Raw genomic sequence first — 18,289 nt, 5'->3', positions numbered from 1 at the left:
TGTTTAGTGAGTACTGTGGGTGATCTGATCCTTTGATAGGAGTTAATGTACTTGCAGCAAATGTTATGTGTTTGGGTTACTAGAATGGAGAAGATGGGAGGTTGTTCAGAAGCATTGCTTTGGTTGAGTTTTGGAGGTCTTTGAGGCATTAAGGTTTCAGCAAGTTAATTGAGGCATTGGCAGAAATGGATTCCTATGGTTGTGGAATGGAGTTTATGATTAATCTAGGACAGCATGAGACGGTAACCAGAGAAGCTGAGGGTAGAGGGAGTAGAGTTTCTGGAGCCAGTCAAATGAGCAATCTGAAATTTGAGACTGATTAAGAGATGCAGAGTGAGGGGTGACTCAGATTGTGGAAACTGTATTAGGAATGTGCAGGAGAAATTATAAGGACAAACTTTTAATCCCTAGTAATATGCAGAGGTAATGATTCAAGAACAGCAAGAGAAAGTATTGAGTGATCTGCCATCTTTTGGATGGCAAATTGGCTAAGTGGGTTGGATGCAGCAAGCTACACCAGTACCTGCTCGGCCTCTTACTTTGTTCCAGGAATGAACCCAAGAAAATCAGTCTGAAGAAGGGTCTCGACCTGAAACGTCACCCATTCCTTCTCGCTAGAGATGCTGCCTGTCCTGCTGAGTTACTCTAGCAATTTGTGTCTATCTTCGGTGTAAGCCAGTATCCACAGTTCCTCCTTGCACAAGTAGCAGGAGTAGGCCACCAGGCCCCTCAAACCTGTTCTGCAATTTAATATGATCATGCTCATCTATGCTAGCCTCAAATCCACTTCTGTGCCAGTTTCTCTTAAATCATTGATCTTTCAACCATTCATCCAAATATTAATCCAAGTTTGTTGCTGTTTATGAAACTGGCTGGGAAAATGAACTAATGGCAATTGAAAGAATTTACAATATTGTCAGGAAGTGAGTGGGCATGAAGATGGAAGATGCAAAGAATTTGAAAGTGCTTTACAAACACTCATAAAACAGTGAATGTTATATTTAAGATATTGTGCACTGGTTCATGACATACAGAAAATAAGCTCACAGTAGCACGTGTGGAGATAACAATCTTGTCAACATTTCCAATCATTGGCTCTTCAGCAAATGGTTGGGCTTTGCCCTGAGAATTCCTGCAGTAATGTTCTTGAGCTGAAATTACTGGCCAACACTATCTGGTGTTAAACTTGATCAAATGTTACCTTGAAGTCAATGGTAGTTGCTCTGGCTTAGTCTCGGAATCAAATATTTTATTCAGCTGACTGAGACTGCGATGAGGTCTGAAGGAAAGACTGAAACATTTGGGGTATGCTCATTTGTGTTTAGATGTATTTTGGATAAATTAAAGTCCTGCAAATTTCCTGCAAATTGGCAAAGTAGATAGCATGAGGCTGTTACAGCTGGGTTGACCAAAACCGGGGCATAATCTCAGGGTAGGGGATTGGCATTTGAGGATTCAGCAGAAAAAAATTATTCAGAAACTTTTAGATCTTTAGGATCTACCATGCAGAGCTCTGGATGCTTGGTTGCTGATTGCCTTGAACATCAAGACTGTAAATGTTTTGAAAACGAAGGACGGAATCAAACACTGGAATCGGGGAGCATGATGGAACAGATGAGGCATAATCTGAGCAGAGCTACTCAAAGGGTCACAGTGTCAGTTTCTTGTACCTGATATTGTAGCTATAGTTATGCTTTCAGTCCTTTTGTCAAATTATTTTACTAATTTTGTTCTTCATTCCTATTTTGGTTCCAGGGGTTAATTAGCCGCATGTCTGAACTTCCAGATCAAATTAGACCAGGGCATCTTATTAAAGAGCTCAGCAAGGAAGTTCGCTTTGTGGAGGTAAAATGAACAGTTATTTCTTGGATTTATCTGAGCACTGGTTGTAATCAGCATTGTATGAATGGATAGAACTGAAACGCAGAAACAGTAGAGAATTTTAGAAAAAATTGGCTGTTTATACTGTTTTAAAATGTCTTTATCTAGGCATCATAGTCCATTGAGGTGCAAAGACCGTCCCATAAATCATCCAATCAACTCAATTCTCTGCCACTTGGTTAAAGGTGGCAATAAATTTGTTAGTTAAGTTTAGTTTAGAGATATAGCGCAGAAACAGACTTTTCGGCACACCAACCAGTGATCTCTGCACATTAACACAATCCTACACACAAGGAACAATTTACATTTTTTTCCAAGCCAATTAATCTACAAACTTTATGCCTTTGGAATGTGGGAGGAAACCAAAGATCTCAGAGGAAACCCACGCAGGTCACGGGGAGAACGTACAAACAGATCAATCCGGGTCTCTGGCGCTGTAGGGCAGCAACTCTAACGCTATGTCACCGTGGTGCCAAAGTTGTTCATATTCTGCCCAAAATTTCTGGAATTGTGGACAATGAAGGTGGTTGTCAAAGTATACAGCAGGATATATATCAACTACAGAAATGCGTGAAGAAATGGCGGATGGACTTTAATCCAAGCAAGTGTCGGGCATAGCACTTTGCGATGTCGAATGTAAGTGCAGTTGCCTATAGCTTTCAATGGCAAAAGGCTTAACAGCATTGATGGGGTCAAAGTCCATAGCTCTCTGAAAGTCTCAACACGTAGATAGTGGTTAAAAAAAGGCATATGGTTTGCTTGCCTTAATTGGTCGGTCATTGAATACAAAAGTCAGGAGGTTGTGATTTAGCTTTATAGGACTTTGGTTGAACGCCATTTGGAATAATGTGTGCAGTTCTGGGCATCTCATTACAGAAATGGAGAATCTGGAAAGGGTGCAGAGGTGGTTTACCAGAATGATGCCTGCTGTATTAGCCAGGGCTTATTAGCTACTGGGAGAGGCTGGACAGACTTGGATTGTTTTTTTATGGAGCGTCAAAGGCGGAGGGAAAACTCAATAGGTGTATATAAAATTATGAGAGGCATAGATGAGTAGATGGTCAGAAATTGTGTCCCTCTTACCTTGAATATATGTCCTTTAGCCTTTAACATTTTTCTCCAGGGGGAAAATGTCACGGAGATGTGCTGGGTAAAGTTATTTCTCCTATACAGAGGGAGGTGGGTGCCTGGAATGTGCTGCGAGGGGTGGTGGTGTAGGCACATACGATAGGGCCTGTTTCTGTACTGTTCTATATTCCATGCCCCTTGCTTTTACTGGTTATTTTTCCCATTGCTTTTACTTTCTTGGAAGATGAACACACTGGCTGGTTGTATGCAGAACCTAGCTAGTAGGGGCTTTGCCAGTATTATACGGGTAGGCAGCAACAAGCCCATCCATGAAACTGGGAATACTTACTTATGATATTCCCATCAGCCATCCTAACCCTAGCCCCATCAACCTTAATATTTAATAAAATTCAAATCATATTTTTTCTAATCAGATTTAAATGCTCAAATATGTTTTTATAATTAAAAATATTTCTGTAATACAAGCACTAAGAACAAATATAAACTACCTAGTGTCCTCAGAGGTATAAATGTATCCATTGAAACACTTAATCTGCTTGTGCATGATGTCATATGTGGTTCAGAAGAATTAGCTATGAAGGAAACTTGATTAGTTTGAATAATAATAATTATTGCCTCTGAAAATCAAGATTGGTATCAGACCTTGAGAAAATTGCTGCAGAATATAAGGATCTTTAAGATAAAAGAACCTTTGTTAAAATAGTTTGGATGGATCTTTAATTTAGATTTATGTAGTAAAATATCCAAATCGTAATCGTTTTTTATAACAGTGACCATTTTATGGTGCAAATTTTTTTTTTAAATCCTAAAATTACAATAGCTTGCCATTGCCACCATTTTGATTGTAAATCTGGCCTTTGTTAACTGCAGGCTAGGTTGTTTCATTCTAGCAACATTTTGTTTGGCCTTTGGTCTGAAACTGCAACATGTGCCATTTTAACGGTTTTGTAGGGATTAGAGTTGGAACTATTTCTTCTTCTGTTGATCACTACATGCAAAAGTTTGGTTTGGGCTGGTCGTCTGTGTCTGGTTGGCAGATGCATATGAAGCTCAGAAACTGTCTACTCTGATTAATGTTAAGTCGTCAAACATGCACGCACAAAGCAGAAGTCACTCAGTCATTCGCACAAAACTTCTCCTGTGTATTTGCAGGAGATGAACATTGGAAATAAGCCTGTGAAATCTCAGGGAATTGTGGCTGCAGTGCCAGTCACACGGATCTCTCAGGACAAGAATTGTTCCTTCAGTATTAATCCTAGTAAGAGAAAATGTAGAAGACTAAGAGACCCTTCGAACAAGACGCACTCAAACCTGGATATACTGGAGCTTCACACCCGGCAGGTATTGAAGAAGATGGAAATGGCTCCGTGGAATGAGGTAGGTGCCGTGCAACTGTGTGCTCGATTAGGGATGAGGTGGCAAAACTACTTCTACTCATAGTTCCGTGAATTTGTTAACAGGATAATATGTCCAGCTCCACATTGAGAGTGAAACTCAGTGGGACCTCATCACCATCTTCGACTGCAGCTGAAAAAGGTTGCAGTGATAATAACTTGCAGCTGGTGTTGTCGAAAGGAAGAATCATTAGGTACGTGTCATAATTTTGAATTGGAGGACTTTAAAGACAGCATTGGAAATTGTCCTGCATTGTCGTTTGTCTGTGAGTTGACTGATTATTGGCTGTTCTCAGTTAAGAAAAGTCAAAGAAAGGATTAAGAGAGGTATAGGTCTTCAAAGCATTAAAATGTCTCTTTGGTGTATTGTTATGCTATGTATAATCCAAAAACTGACGGTGACATCACCTTCCCCCTCTCCCTTTAGTCCTGCCTCTTGTCTGCGATAAGGTGGAGACAAAGAGAAATAGTGTCAGAACATGCCAGATGGATGATGTCTTTCGTGTTCCTTGAGTTTAAGGTGGGGTTTGAGCCAAGGGTAAATGACAGTGGGAGTAGGCAGCATTAAAGTAACACCCTACTGGAAGCTCTGAGTCACCCTTGCATACTTATTGGGTCTGTCTCTCTGCATTTGGTTTTTCCAGGAGATTGCATCCCAAGCACCAAAACTAATACATTAACTTGAGTGACATACAGGAGTATTGCTGTCTGTGTGTTTGGGTCCCTGGGTGGTTGGAAAGGAAGGGATAAAAGGGCAGGTATTGCATTTTTTTTTTGTAATGCTTGCATGGAAAGGTGCCAATGGAAGGGGAGTGTGCAATGAAAGAGTTGGAAGAGTGAACCAGTAAGTTAGTGAGAATGGTTCCTTTGGAAAGCTGAGGGGTTGGTGTCTGGTAATGGTGTATTATTGATGATGGCAGAAATTACATTTGTTGATCCATCGAAGGTAGATGTTGGTTTGGTAGAAGGTGAGAACAAGGGGAACCCTATTATTTCTAAAGGTGGAAGTATGGGGATGAGAATGGAAGAGCAGAAAATGGAATGGATGGGGTTCAGAGCCTTGGCAAGGATGTTCAGGGGTGGGAAGGGATGTTTTTTTAAATTGTTTTAAACCCAACATTTTAGAAGAAAAATGAATAATGTTCTATGGAAAATATTGTAATGATGGAAAGAATTGAATCAGGGATAGGGAATCTGGGGAAAATGGACCATATCCTTGCAGGAAGAGTGAAATTGGTTTACACCAGGTGACTAGGAACCTGAATAAGAACTGATACGTTTTTATTCTAACCGTAGCAGAATGAAAAAATCTGCCCATTTAAAAAAAATAAATCAATTTTCAAAATGGATACTTGTTTCTAACATGTTTCCTGAGCTGGCGATAAGAGGTCTGGAAAAGATAGGGAAGCTCAGATATAAGCATCTAAGAGAGAGAACAGGTTAGAAATTGGCAATATTAGGTGAAGCTTTTAATTTTGTGCAAGTACAGGAAGCAGTAAGATGTGTACTGAACAAAGGTGGGGGGAGGGGGCGGCACCTTACTTGGTCTGTGCAGTTACTTTGTCACTATTTTGCCGTTCTCCATTTTATTGTCCTCTCAGATACACATTGTGTTGCCATCAAAAATCCAAACATACCATTTTTACAATCGTTCCTTTATCTACCAAATCTGCCATGACTTGAAAAATTTACTCTGTTGGCGAAACAGCTTAAGCCTTTGAAAACCAGTCTGAGGAAGTGTCTCGACCCGAAACGTCACCTATTCCTCGCTCCATAGATGCTGCTTCACCCGCTGAGTTTCTCCAGCATTTTTGTCTACCTTCGATTTTTCCAGCATCTGCAGTTCTTTCTTAAACAAGCCTTTGAAAATCCGCACCAGTTATCTTGTGGACTGTAGGAGTTTGTGTATTAATGAGATAAACGGTTCTCTCAAGAACATGCCATTTTAATAAAAAAATACCGGCTGATGCCTGCAACCTAGAATAACAGAAAATGCTGGAAATACTGAGCAAGTCAGGCCACATCGCTTGGAAGGGAACCAGTTAATGTTTTGGGGTGAACTCTTCAACTCTAACAATCTCTCCACACAGTGTTAATACTCCAGAACCATTTCCATCTATTAGATTAGATTAGATAGCCTTTATGTGTTATTCATGAAATGTGTGATGCAGTTTATTAAAGTTTTTTTTGTAACCCTGCCTCCAGTCATGGCAGGAACAAAGAGATGAAGTCTGAACATTGCAGTGCCAGCAGCGAAGATGAAGAGGAGGAACAGACAGATGAGCAGAGCAGTGTGCTACATGAAGAGAACTTGCAGTGGGAGGATCAGAAGCCAGCATCTCAAACTCCACTGAACAGTAAGTCTGCACATCCAGCCCTATCCATTAAATGTGCATCTATTATGTTTATTATAAAGTACGTTGTTTTAAAGTTGCAAATGAGAGAAAGATGGTTTGTACAGCCCTGCAGTTTAGCGTTAGTTCATAAAGCTACGTAGCACGGAAATAGGCCATTCACCCCAACTTGTCCATGCCAACCTAATTGCCTAAACTAATTCATCCTTTTATTTCTACTATTTGTGGTACATTTATATCATTAGTTGAATTGAAATAATTTGCATTATATCTGTTTAATTGGCCTTATTTCCCCCCTTTGTTCTGGTTCCTACTCTCTCTCTTCCTTAAACTGATGATGGAAGCTTTTAATATATATTTTATTTCTTTGACATATTTCCTGAAAATTTTGCAGTGGTTTGGTTTTATTATACTTTGTTGCAGTGCTGCTTACATTCTCCCAATGTGGACTAGATAACTTATTGGCAATGTGTGCAACACATACAAGTCTGAAGAAGGGTCTCGACCCAAACGTCGCCAATTCCTTCTCTCCATAGATGCTGCCTCACCCGCTCAGTTTCTCCAGCATTTTGTGTCTACCTATGCAACAAATACTGCAGGGTCTTAGTAATGCAAGTAACTGTTAATGATGCAGTGGAGAAAATCTTGAGAACTGAACTTCATGTCTGCTGAGCATGTTATTCCATCCTCTGGTAATAGATTGGTTGATTGATCTACCTCAGCATGAAATGAGAACAATGGAAACTAGTGTATTTGCTGTCTAATCCACAAGACAATTGCTGTGCAACAGAAAACATTTATTAAGCTAGATTAACCGATCTGTCAGATCAAGGATAACTTGGTATGAAATGACCATCTTAAATTGATGTCAATGACGCCAATAATTGAATTGTTTAAGGTGTGGGCTGACCCGGCACCAATTCATGTTAGACTTCATGAGTGCAGGTTCTCAACTCTTTGTAAGTTATAACTGTTTTCAATAACTTTCCGAAGTTATGCTGACTACCTTTGCAGATGAGGCAAAGATGGACAGTAAAGTAAGATGAGAAGAGTGTGGCTAATGTGGTTAAGTGAATGAGCAATAAATAAAGGAAGCATGTGTAGGAAAGAAATGCAGATGCTGGTTTAAATCAAAGGTAGACACAAAATGCTGGAGTAACTCAGCGGTACAGGCTGCATCTCTGGAGAGAGGGAATGAATGGGTGACGTTTTGGTCGAGACCCTTCTTCATACAGATCTAAAGGAAGCATGTTGTCTTAATGATGCGAGACTACTGATGCAGTGGGATCTTGGTGTCCGAATGCAGATTGGCAAAAGATTGCAAGAGCCGCAAGTAATTAAGGAATGTTCTTGCAAGGGAGAATTAATGTTCTTGCAAGGGAGAATCAATATGTCAGTAGTGAAATTTAATTTTTCAGCTGTCCAGGGCATGAGTGAGACAGTATCTGCAATACTATGCATTAGTCTCCATTTAATAAAATATATAAATGTGTTGGAAGCAGTTTAGAAAAGGTTGGGCTGGACTAATGCCTGGAACAAATAATTTGTCTTGTACCCGGGATGGTATAGTTTATATCTACTGGCAGTTAGAGGGGATTTGAATGAAATGCAAGAGTGTCAGGGTGATCAGGAGCAGAGTCTGAATATTTGCAATGCAGATATTTTCTTGGTAAACAAGGGGTTATATCTGACACAAGAGACTGCCAATGCTCGAATCTGGAGCAAGAAACAAATTGCTGGTGGATCTCAGTGGGTCAGGCATCTGTTGTGGGGAAATGGTCAGTGGGAGGTTTAGGACAGCTAATGTTTAAGGCGGGACACTGGCAAAGTTTCTACAGTACCAGAGACCCAGGATTGATTCTGACTACAGGTGCTGTCAGTTTGGGACTCGAATTAAAATGCTATTGGTTTCCTTCCACAGATGCTGAGTTCCTCCAACAGTTTGTTTTTGCTCAAGGGCATTGAAGATCATAAGTAGATGGGAATGTGGAGTTGAGATTACATTAATTCCAACTGTGATCTTATTCAGTGGTTTGAGCTGTTTTGAGGGACCACGTGGCTTTCTCCTGTTCCTAATTTGCATGTTATTAGTCACCCCGCATCTTCTTTATTTTTCAGAGTTCTTTGAGAGTGTAAAAATCGAAATTCAGGATGGAACGTCTGAATCATCTGAGCAATATAACTCTGATGATATGAAGGAGGAATACAGCATACAGGTGCTTGCTTTAGTGTTCTGCCAGTTCTAGAACGCTTCATCTACTTGCCTAGCTTTATTTCATAGGATTAGATCTAGCATTTCCCCATTTCATACGGGGCTTTACATGCTGACATTAAAAGCTCTCCTGCCTCACCTAAGTGTGAAGGGTTAAATTTGGGAGGAAATGTTAATATTGTGTTGCTCAAATCCCTTACTACAAGATGCCTTATCATGCTCTTGTATCACCCCCCCCCCCCCCCCCCCCCCCCCCCCCCCCCCCCCCCCCCCCCCCCCCCCCCCCCCCCCCCCCCCCCCCCCCCCCCCCCCCCCCCCCCCCCCCCCCCCCCCCCCCCCCCCCCCCCCCCCCCAAATTGTCCCATTTCCCCAGCCAAATGAGGTCAAAATGTCCCAGTTGTACAGGCAAACATTTCAGCAAGGATATTGAATCCATTCCCATACAGGTCCAGCCTACCCAACAAACATTTCCAGTGATCCGAAAATGTAACACTTGTCTTCCTACACCATCCCTTTAGCCATGCGTCCATTTGATTGATCCTCCTATTCTTGTATTCAGTAGCACATGGTAATCCAGATATTACAATTTCGGAGGTCCTGCTCTTTAATCTGTTACCTAACATGCTAAACTCGTATTACAATACCCTACATAATTTTCTACCAATGTCTTTTGCATTCGGGAGTACCAAGCCCTCTTCTCTAGACTGCCCTGCAGCTGTGCTGAAACACCCTTGGCCCTGCCCCAGAGAAGTAATGTATCATCCAGCATTCTGTTTTGTAGCCACAGAAACTCCCGTCTGCTGTCCTTGCAATTGAGTCCTCTACTTCCTCTCCTTCCTATGGTTCTCCTCCACCCTTGGAGACACAAGAGAACTGAAAATATTGGAATCAATCAACTCTTCACCTGGATCCACCAACCACATACCACCTCTTGCCGCACTTCCTTTCATCTCTATCTCCCAACAGTCCCAACAGAATGGACAGTTGTCTGTCAGTTAATTGGCTTTCGTAAATTGTCCCTTGAGTGTAAGATAGAACTAGTGTACGGGATGATTGTTGGTTGGCGTGGATTCGGTAGGCTGTAGGGCCTGTTTCCACGCTGTATCTCTAAACTAAACTAATCTTTCTTAAACAAAGCTCTTGTTGCCAACTGAGCATAGCTTGAAGATATGCAATTCTTTATCGTCTTCAACACTAATGTAAATTTCTCTGCAGAAGTTAAGTTCTTGGGATGAAGGCTATGACCAGTCAAGTGATAGTGGGAAGAATGATTTGACAAATAATTCATTGACTGGTAAATCCCACCAAGTTCCAGAGAAGCCCAGGACGAGTCTGAAGCGTTGCAAGAAGGACAGCATGGTTGAGAGGTAAGTTAGAGATGAAGGACTTCAATTGCTTGGAGTCACTAGATAGAAATGGGACAAATAGCTTTGATCAGGGGTTTAGGGAAGGTCTGATAAAGATGTTCAAAATGAACACGATGTAGCTCTGACATAGCACTGAGAGTTGAAGCGCAGCATGTGGGCATACAGGGAGATAGGCACAAAAAGTTGGAGTAACTCAGCGGGACAGGCAGCATCTCTGGAGAGAAGGAATAGGTGTCGTTTCGGGTCGAGACCCTTCTTCAGACTGACCTGTCAGAAGGGTCTCGACCTGAAACGTCACCCATTCCTTCTCTCCAGAGATGCTGCTTGTCCCGCTGAGTTACTCCAGCTTTTTGTGTCTATCTTCGGTTTAAACCAGCATCTGCAGTTCCTTCCTAGGCATGCAAGGAGTCATGGGTCATTTCAGTTTCAGAAAATACTGGCAAGTAAGATCCAAAGACATTTAAGTACATGAGGCAAAGAATCGTGAAGGAAAGAGAAAGACCTGTTAGGGATCAATAGAGGGAGAGGATATAGGTAAGGATGGTAATAAAAACTTCATGATTCCTTTCACAGCCAAAAGAGGGAATGACACCAGGGTTGTAGTAAGTTTGAAAATGAGCAATTGCTCAATCTAGGTTATGTACATCCTAGGATATTAAAATAAAGAGTGGAAATTACAGATGCTCCGACTACAATTTTCAGTCCTGCTTGGCCTAAGGTTGTCGGACCAATAACACGGTGGCATAGTTTAAAAAAGGAATAAACTGAGGAACTGCAGACTGGTTAGTTTAACTTTGGTGCTGAGCAGTTTATTGGAGTTGCTTTGTAGGAAATTATTAACCTTTTAGAATGCAATAATTAATTAGTGAGAAATTGGCACAAATTTAGGGGGAGGTACTGTCTGTCTAACCTCATTACATTTTTATAAGAAGGTTCTTGGGAAGGATTGAGGTCAGTACATTTTATGTAGTCTACCTGCATTTTAGCAAGGTTTGTGACAAATGTTCACATGATAGGCTATTTTTAAAAAAAACTCCACATGACAGGCTAGTGGTAAGTGGGATACAAAAGTGGGTTAGTGGCAGGAAGCAAAGGCAATGATTGGAGTTTTTGTGACAAGGAATTTGTTGCCAGTAGTGTTCATGAGTCTTAATACTCTGTCCCTTTATTAATGATTCTGATCTAAATGTAGTGGGCATTACAGTGGTTTGAATATGGAGCAAAAGTAGGTTGCAGTTGCTTGGAGATAAAGAAGCCCTGGTGACTGGTAGAAAAGTGATGCATCTAAATAAATGGATGAACATAGAACATTACAGTGCAGGAAAAGACTTTGCCCCACAATGTTTGAACCAAACATGATGCCAAATTAAACTAAAAATGATCTTGTCTGCCTCTACATGATCCATATACCTCTATTCCCTGCACTTCCATGTGCCAATGTGAAAACCACAATTGTATCTGCCTCAACCACCACCCCAGGCAATGTGTTCCAGGCCCGTACTGCTCTCTTTTAAAAACAAAACTTGATCTGCACATCTCCATTAAACTTTCCTCCTCGCTTTATAGCTATGCCCTCTACCATATATTTGGACATTTACACCTTGGGGGGGAAAGGTTCTGACTGTCTACCCTATCTATCTCTCTCTCTCGTAATTTTATATACTTCTATCAAGTCTTCCCTCAACCTCTGTTCCAGAGAAAACAATTCAAGTCCATCTAATCTCTCCCTTTAGCGGAATCCCACCAATCCAGGAAGCATTCTGGTAAACCTCTGCACACACGCCAAAGCCTCTACATCTTTCCTGTAATGGGAAAACCAGAACTGCAGTAACCATTTCCATTAGGTGTAAGGTTGATGACCATTGGGTAAAGTCAATAAGCGCAGCAGAAAGAGGAAAAACATGTAAGTGAAACTGAGGTCACAATTCACAGCAGTTGGAAATCCGAAATCAAACTCTGCAGGTAATCTCCAGCAGCTAGAGTAGCATGCCGGTAAGGTGAAACTGGATTACCGTTACAGTAGGTTGACCTTGTACTTGAACTGGTCAGTTGTGACATCTACATGAAAGATTGGCTATCTGAAATTCTGAAATTTCACATTGAATCCAGAGGGCTGCAGCGTCCTAGATGGAAAATGACATGAAAGTGGGATGGAGAATTAAATTGACTTGCCCTGCTTATATCCCCCACATAGGACCCAACCAGCGACTGACCATTGTCCAACCATATGCCTAGCGAAAACCTTCCGTCACCTGTGTCCTCCTATCACTTGCCAGGCTTTGTCCTGCCATTCCTCTCTGCTAGCTTTCTATGTTCTCCCCCACCGTTATCAGTCCGAAGAAGAGTCCCGACCCGAAACATCACTTATCCATGTTCTTCAGAAATGCTGTCTGACCCACAGAGTTACTCTGGTACTTTATTTTTTCCCCAGCAATCTTTAACATTGCTTTAATTTTTCTTTTTTGTTATGCTATCTGATCTGAATATTTTCAGCTTTCTTTTTCAGCTTTCCAGCAACTACTCTCTTTTGCATTTCAGTTTCAACATTTTTTTCCCATTCTGGTGTTTTCATCCATTTTCCTTTGCATTTCATAAAACAGATATGCAAAGAAGTCAGTTGATATTACTGTTACTTTTCACCTACTTTGATATCTTATGTAAATTCTACTCTGCATTCCATAATACAAAGTCCATTTTCTATCGGAGAATACAGCTGGTAAATAGCCCAGAAGATTTTGTATTGTGCAATGAGTTATTACCGTAGGATTATTATTGGGTTTGCTATCTTTGAACACGAATAAATTACAGCATGGATAAAGTGTACCCCAGGTTGTTAATAAAAACAAGAAAAATTAATAATGAACTTTAAAATTGCTATCTGTAATTTTTCAACAGTAAATTAAAAAAATTTAAACTAATGCTGAAAATTAAAATAAAACAGAAATTGCACCTGTGAAAAGAGGAACTGAATTAATGTTTGGGTTTTGATTTTCTATGTAATGTCTAGTTTTCAATCCATGATAATGCACTGCCTCAAATACCTTGGGCTTTTAATGTATGCATCTTGTCATGCCTTTAGGAAAGCTAGATCTCCTCAATGTCTCTTGCCTTTCCCTGTTGCATCTCAAAGCATTTGTGCAAATTTGTCAAACTGTTGATAATGTTTGATTGTATTCTGCTTTGGTAAATGATTCATTATTTCCTCTTTGATCATTGACTCCAGCATCTTGCCAACAATTGCTTGACCTCTCGTATCCTACCTCCTTGACTCCCTTTCTGCACAAAGGAGTCACATTGACCATTTCCCAATCTTGTGCCCTCCTGCAATTTAGTGAGTTTTGAAAAGTTTTAGCCAATGGACCCTCTATCTTTGTAGCCACTTTCTTTAAAGCTCATGGATTCAGGCCATGTGGACCTGGTGATTTGTCTGCCTTTCACCCAGTGAGTTCCTCTTATACTTTAGTGTCCTTTGTATTGGGATTTTTTTAAGTTGCTCCCATCTGTTATCTCTGGGATATTTCTAGCATTCTTTCATGGTGAAGACTGATGCAAAATGTTTCTTTAACTTATGAGCCGTTTCTTTGCTTCTTGTTTATATTTCGCCAGTCTCGAAGTCCAAAATCTACTTTAATCGCCATCTTCCTATTTATATGAGCATATAAATTCTTATTTGTTTTCAAATTACACGTTCACTTACAAAATCAATGTTTTCTTTTGTTTTTTTGGTGATGGATCCTAAAAACTTCCCAGTCCCCCATGTTCCACCAGACCTTGCCACTTTGTAGCCCAGCTTTGCAGTTAACATTATCCTTCCTTTATATTAACTGCAGATCTTGCATTTTTTTTAATGGAATTCCTCTTTAAAATTGGGATAAATTCCTGCTACGTGTTGTGACCTAGTAGTTTGAATATCCCCAACTGTTCATCTAATGACATACTCTTGGATTATTCTTCCAGTCCACCTTGGACAACTCTTCCATCATGTCATTGTAATTGTCCTTATTTAAGTGGAAGAAAGGACCTATGGCACTGTAGTGTTCACCTTCAAGCTGTATGTGGAATTCTAATACGTCGTGGTCGCTACTTTCCAGGAGATCTTTAACTACAAGACCTCTTATTAATGTTTTCTCATTACGAGTGACCAAATCTAAAACTGCCTCTTCGTCAATAGGTTCGATAACAGAATGCTTTAAGCAAACCCTGATGTACTCCACAATTTCTTCTTGTACAAATGCATTTCCAATTTTGCTTTTTCATTCAATATCTGGATTAAAATCTCCTGAGACAATTGCAGTTCCCATCAAGCACATCCTGGATATTTCCCCATTTACATTCTGCCCTATCAAGAGGTCACATTCCCACACATGTCTTTCTGCTCTTCATGATTTCAACCCATATTGACTATGCATTTCTATCCAGCATGATATTTCTACATCATGACTGAACATTGCTCTAAAACCAACTGGGCATGTCTTCCTGCTCTGCATTTTGTGGCTTCCACATTCTTTTCTTTATATTCTCAATCTCTTAACTACTTTAATTCACTCACTGACCAGGAACCTTGTTTATAGCTTAACCGCATGGTCGCCGTGGGTTTACTCTTTCAGTGACAACAGCTCACCCACACTCTACAAGTGGCTTGCATCTCTTTTTCAGTTCTGACAAAGGATCTTCGACCTGAAATGTTGACTCTAGTTCTCTTCCCATAAATGAGGCCTGGTCTGCTGAGTATTTCCAACACTTTCTGTTTTATCTCAAATTTCCAACATCTGCTTTTTTTTGTTTTGTTTTTCAAAAGGAAGAATAGGCCATTTGGACTGACATGAGTAATGTGAAGACATGGGTTCTGATTCATGGGCACTGGCTCCAGTACTGGGGAACAGGGAACAGTTTGTTAGAACTGAATTATTTGAGTTGTGCTGAAACCAGTGTCTGGTGAATCCTGTAAATGAGGTTATTGACAGGGCTTTAAACTCATTTGGAATGGTGTAGGGTTTCGTGTGGCGGTTAGCTTAAGAAGTTAAAAGGTAGGAGAGCAGTGGTACAGGATAGTGATAGGGAAATGAAAATCAAAGTTTGCCAGGAAAGGACAGAAAATATGTGCAACAGAAAGTGAATCTAGTTTAAGTAAAAAGTGCCAAAAATCAAAGCTTAAAGATTGTTATTTGAAAGTAAATGTAATAAGAATAAGTAGTTAATGGTGCAAATGATAGTGTGCGAGTGTGATCTGATGTGGTTATCTAGACTGCGATTGCAGGGTTATGAGAGGTGCAAGATCTATATTCCAGATTATTTGAGATTCCAACAAAGTACGCTAGAGGGTCGGTGGATAGCTTTGCTAATCCAGGAAGGAATGAGTATGTGCTGAGTCATATAGATATAGCAGAATGTGGCAAAAATCTGTTTGGGTGCAAATAATGAAGAGCGGAGGAGTGAAAACATAGCTGGGTATGGTCTGTAGGCCTCGAAATGTAGGTCAGTGCTTAAATGGGAAATATCAAAGGCAAGAAAGAAGGATGTGAAATTAATGGATGCTTTTAATCTGCATGTTAATTAGACAAATCAAACTGGCAAGCTGCCCCGAAGAATAGGCAAAGTGTTCCAGGGATTGTTCCTTAGCACAATGTTTTACAGATTCTCCCCCTTTTACAGAACCTACTGGGAACAGGCTGTTTTAAATTTGGTCTTGTGTAATAAGATAGGATTGATTAAAATATTGTGGTTAAGGATCCCAAGAGTAGTAGTGATTACAACATGGTTTAATTCAGGGAGTGGGAAAGCAGCAATCATCACCCTATTGTATGAGAAGAGAATAAGATGAAAAGCGGGCAAATATAGGTTTATTGGCTTAACATGTGTTGTTGGCAAGATGCTGGAGTCTATAATTAAGTAAAAAAGTTATTTAACAAAACTTAATGTAATTAAACTATTAAACAAAGTCAACCTGTTTTTATGAAAGGTACATGTTTAACAAGTTTGTTGGAGCACTTTAAGAATATTGTCATACAGTGTGGAAACGGGTCATTCGGCCTAACTTGCCCACATTGACCAACATGTCCCATCTACACTAGTCCCACCTGCCTGCGTTTGGCCCATATCCCTATAAACATCCTATCCATGTACCTGTCTAAATGTTTCTTAAACGTTGTGATAGTGCCTGCCTCAACTACCTCCTCCAGCATCTTGTTCCATAGACCCCACCACCCTTAGTGTAAAAAGAAAGTTACCCCTCGGGTTTAAACTGGGGGGGAGGGGAGATATAATGGGAACCTACGGTTCTCGATGTAGCAGTTGACAAAGGGCAACCTGTTTATATAATGTATTTGTATTTTTAAAAGACATTTAACAAAGTGCTACATGAAAGGCTTTTGCACAAAACAAGAGCTCATGTTAGGTGAAGTGTGTTAGCTTGATGAAAGACTGTTTATCACATAGGAAGCTCTTTTTCACACTGGATGGATGTTTTAAGGTTCTTGACTTGGTTATTTACAATTTATATTTGTGACCCAAATGATAGGTGTTCTGTGCAAGGTATCCAAATTTGCCGATGACATGAAAATAGCAGGAGAGGGCATGTTTCAATGAGGATATTGGTAGTCTGCAACTGGATATTGGTAGGTTGAATGAGTGGATGAAAAATTGGCAAATTTAGTTCAATGTGTAAATAGCATTCAGGCATTATTGAAAGAGGTTTGGTGTTTAAAATAGTGAAGCATCCTTACAGTTGTACTAGTGCTGCGAAGGCCACACCTGGAATACTGTACACAATTATGGTCCCCTTATTTAAAAAGGGATATTTTGGCATTGGAGGCACTCCAAAAATGATTGCTAGCATAGTTCTTGGGATGAGAGTTTTCCGAATATTAGAAATTGGATTTATATTCTTCCGAATTTAGAAGAATGAAAGATCATCTTATTGAAATGTACAAGATCTGTAAGGGATTAGGACAGGATAGATATTGAGATGTTTCCACTGGTTTAGTTTAGAGATACAGAAGGGAAACGGGTCCTTTGGCCCACTGAGTCTGTGCCGACCAGCGTGGGAGAACCTGGAGGGAGAATCTCAAGGATGCACAGTTGCATGATAAGGGGGTGGATATTTAAAAAGGAGGTTGCATGAACTTCTTGCAGATGGTGGCTATCTCTGGAATTCTATACCTTGAGGTTTGTGGAGGCGAGGTCATTGGGAGTAGTTAAAGAGGAAGTAGATACATATATTAGATGGATCAGGGGATTGAGGGTGATGAGAAATTGGCACAGAGGTAAAGATGAGGCTTCAGACAGATTGACCGTGACCATATTGAATGGTGGAGCAGGCTTGAGGGGTTCAAATGCCCTACTCTAGCTCCTGTTTTCTTGTGTTATATTTAAAGGTGCCGTTAGGAGCGCTGAAGCAAGACACTTGGTGATTGAGCGAAGTAAAAAGGATGAGAATTTTAGTTGTAACTAAAATTACAGTTGATATGAAACCAGTTGGTAGCGTATTTGGATTTTCAAACTCATTTACAATATCAAATAAGGGGTTGTCTAGAATTGATGTACTTGTGGATGAATCCAATAGTCTAACAATGGATTGAGAGCTCATTATCAGCACAAATGAGTTGGGGTAAACATGGGATAAATATGGTTTGACTAGTGCTATTTAGCAGTGTCTGGACGTTGGTTATTGACAATTTTTAATATCAATGACTCTGAAGGGACTGAGTGCAATTTAACCAAGTTATAAAAGATACAAAGTTAGAACATAAATAACATCAGGCATAGTAAATACCTCACTTGCTCTGCCATTCAACATTACTTAGAATGTGGAACTCTTTAGTACAGGAAAGTGGATGTGGAAGTTAAACAAGCAAATGAATTATAAAGAAATATAAATATGTTAAGCATAGATTATAACATTGGGAGGAGATTTGTCAAACAAAAATACCACCCATTCGGAACAAATGTTCAATTTTTCTGCTGTTTTAAAATTGCTGTTTGCAAAGAAGAGCG

At 40.2% G+C, this 18,289-nt stretch overlaps 1 protein-coding gene across 7 annotated transcripts in view; it reads left to right on the top strand.

Annotated features, from left to right (window-relative positions):
- LOC129706266 (lysine-specific demethylase 7B-like) overlaps positions 1-18,289 on the top strand; it is a 72,759-nt gene that overhangs the window by 41,039 nt on the left and 13,431 nt on the right. For 6 of the 7 annotated variants that reach the window (XR_008725026.1, XR_008725027.1, XM_055650415.1 and 3 more), the window contains exons 11-16: positions 1,756-1,845; positions 4,123-4,347; positions 4,431-4,558; positions 6,570-6,721; positions 8,837-8,934; positions 10,146-10,297. Coding sequence is in view for 5 of the 7 variants with exons in the window: in XM_055650415.1 (XP_055506390.1) it covers positions 1,756-1,845; positions 4,123-4,347; positions 4,431-4,558; positions 6,570-6,721; positions 8,837-8,934; positions 10,146-10,297 (845 nt within the window). In the remaining 2 variants the exon portion in view is untranslated. Of the gene's footprint in view, positions 1-1,755; positions 1,846-4,122; positions 4,348-4,430; positions 4,559-6,569; positions 6,722-8,836; positions 8,935-10,145; positions 10,298-16,814; positions 16,864-18,289 lie in introns of those variants that run through there. The other variant, XM_055650419.1, reaches the window with a different exon arrangement.

Source organism: Leucoraja erinacea, chromosome 19 (genome assembly GCF_028641065.1).
Source record: "Leucoraja erinacea ecotype New England chromosome 19, Leri_hhj_1, whole genome shotgun sequence".
Taxonomy (NCBI): domain Eukaryota; kingdom Metazoa; phylum Chordata; class Chondrichthyes; order Rajiformes; family Rajidae; genus Leucoraja; species Leucoraja erinaceus.
Note: the sequence above shows the minus strand (reverse complement) of the source record. Positions and strands in the feature narration are given on the sequence as shown.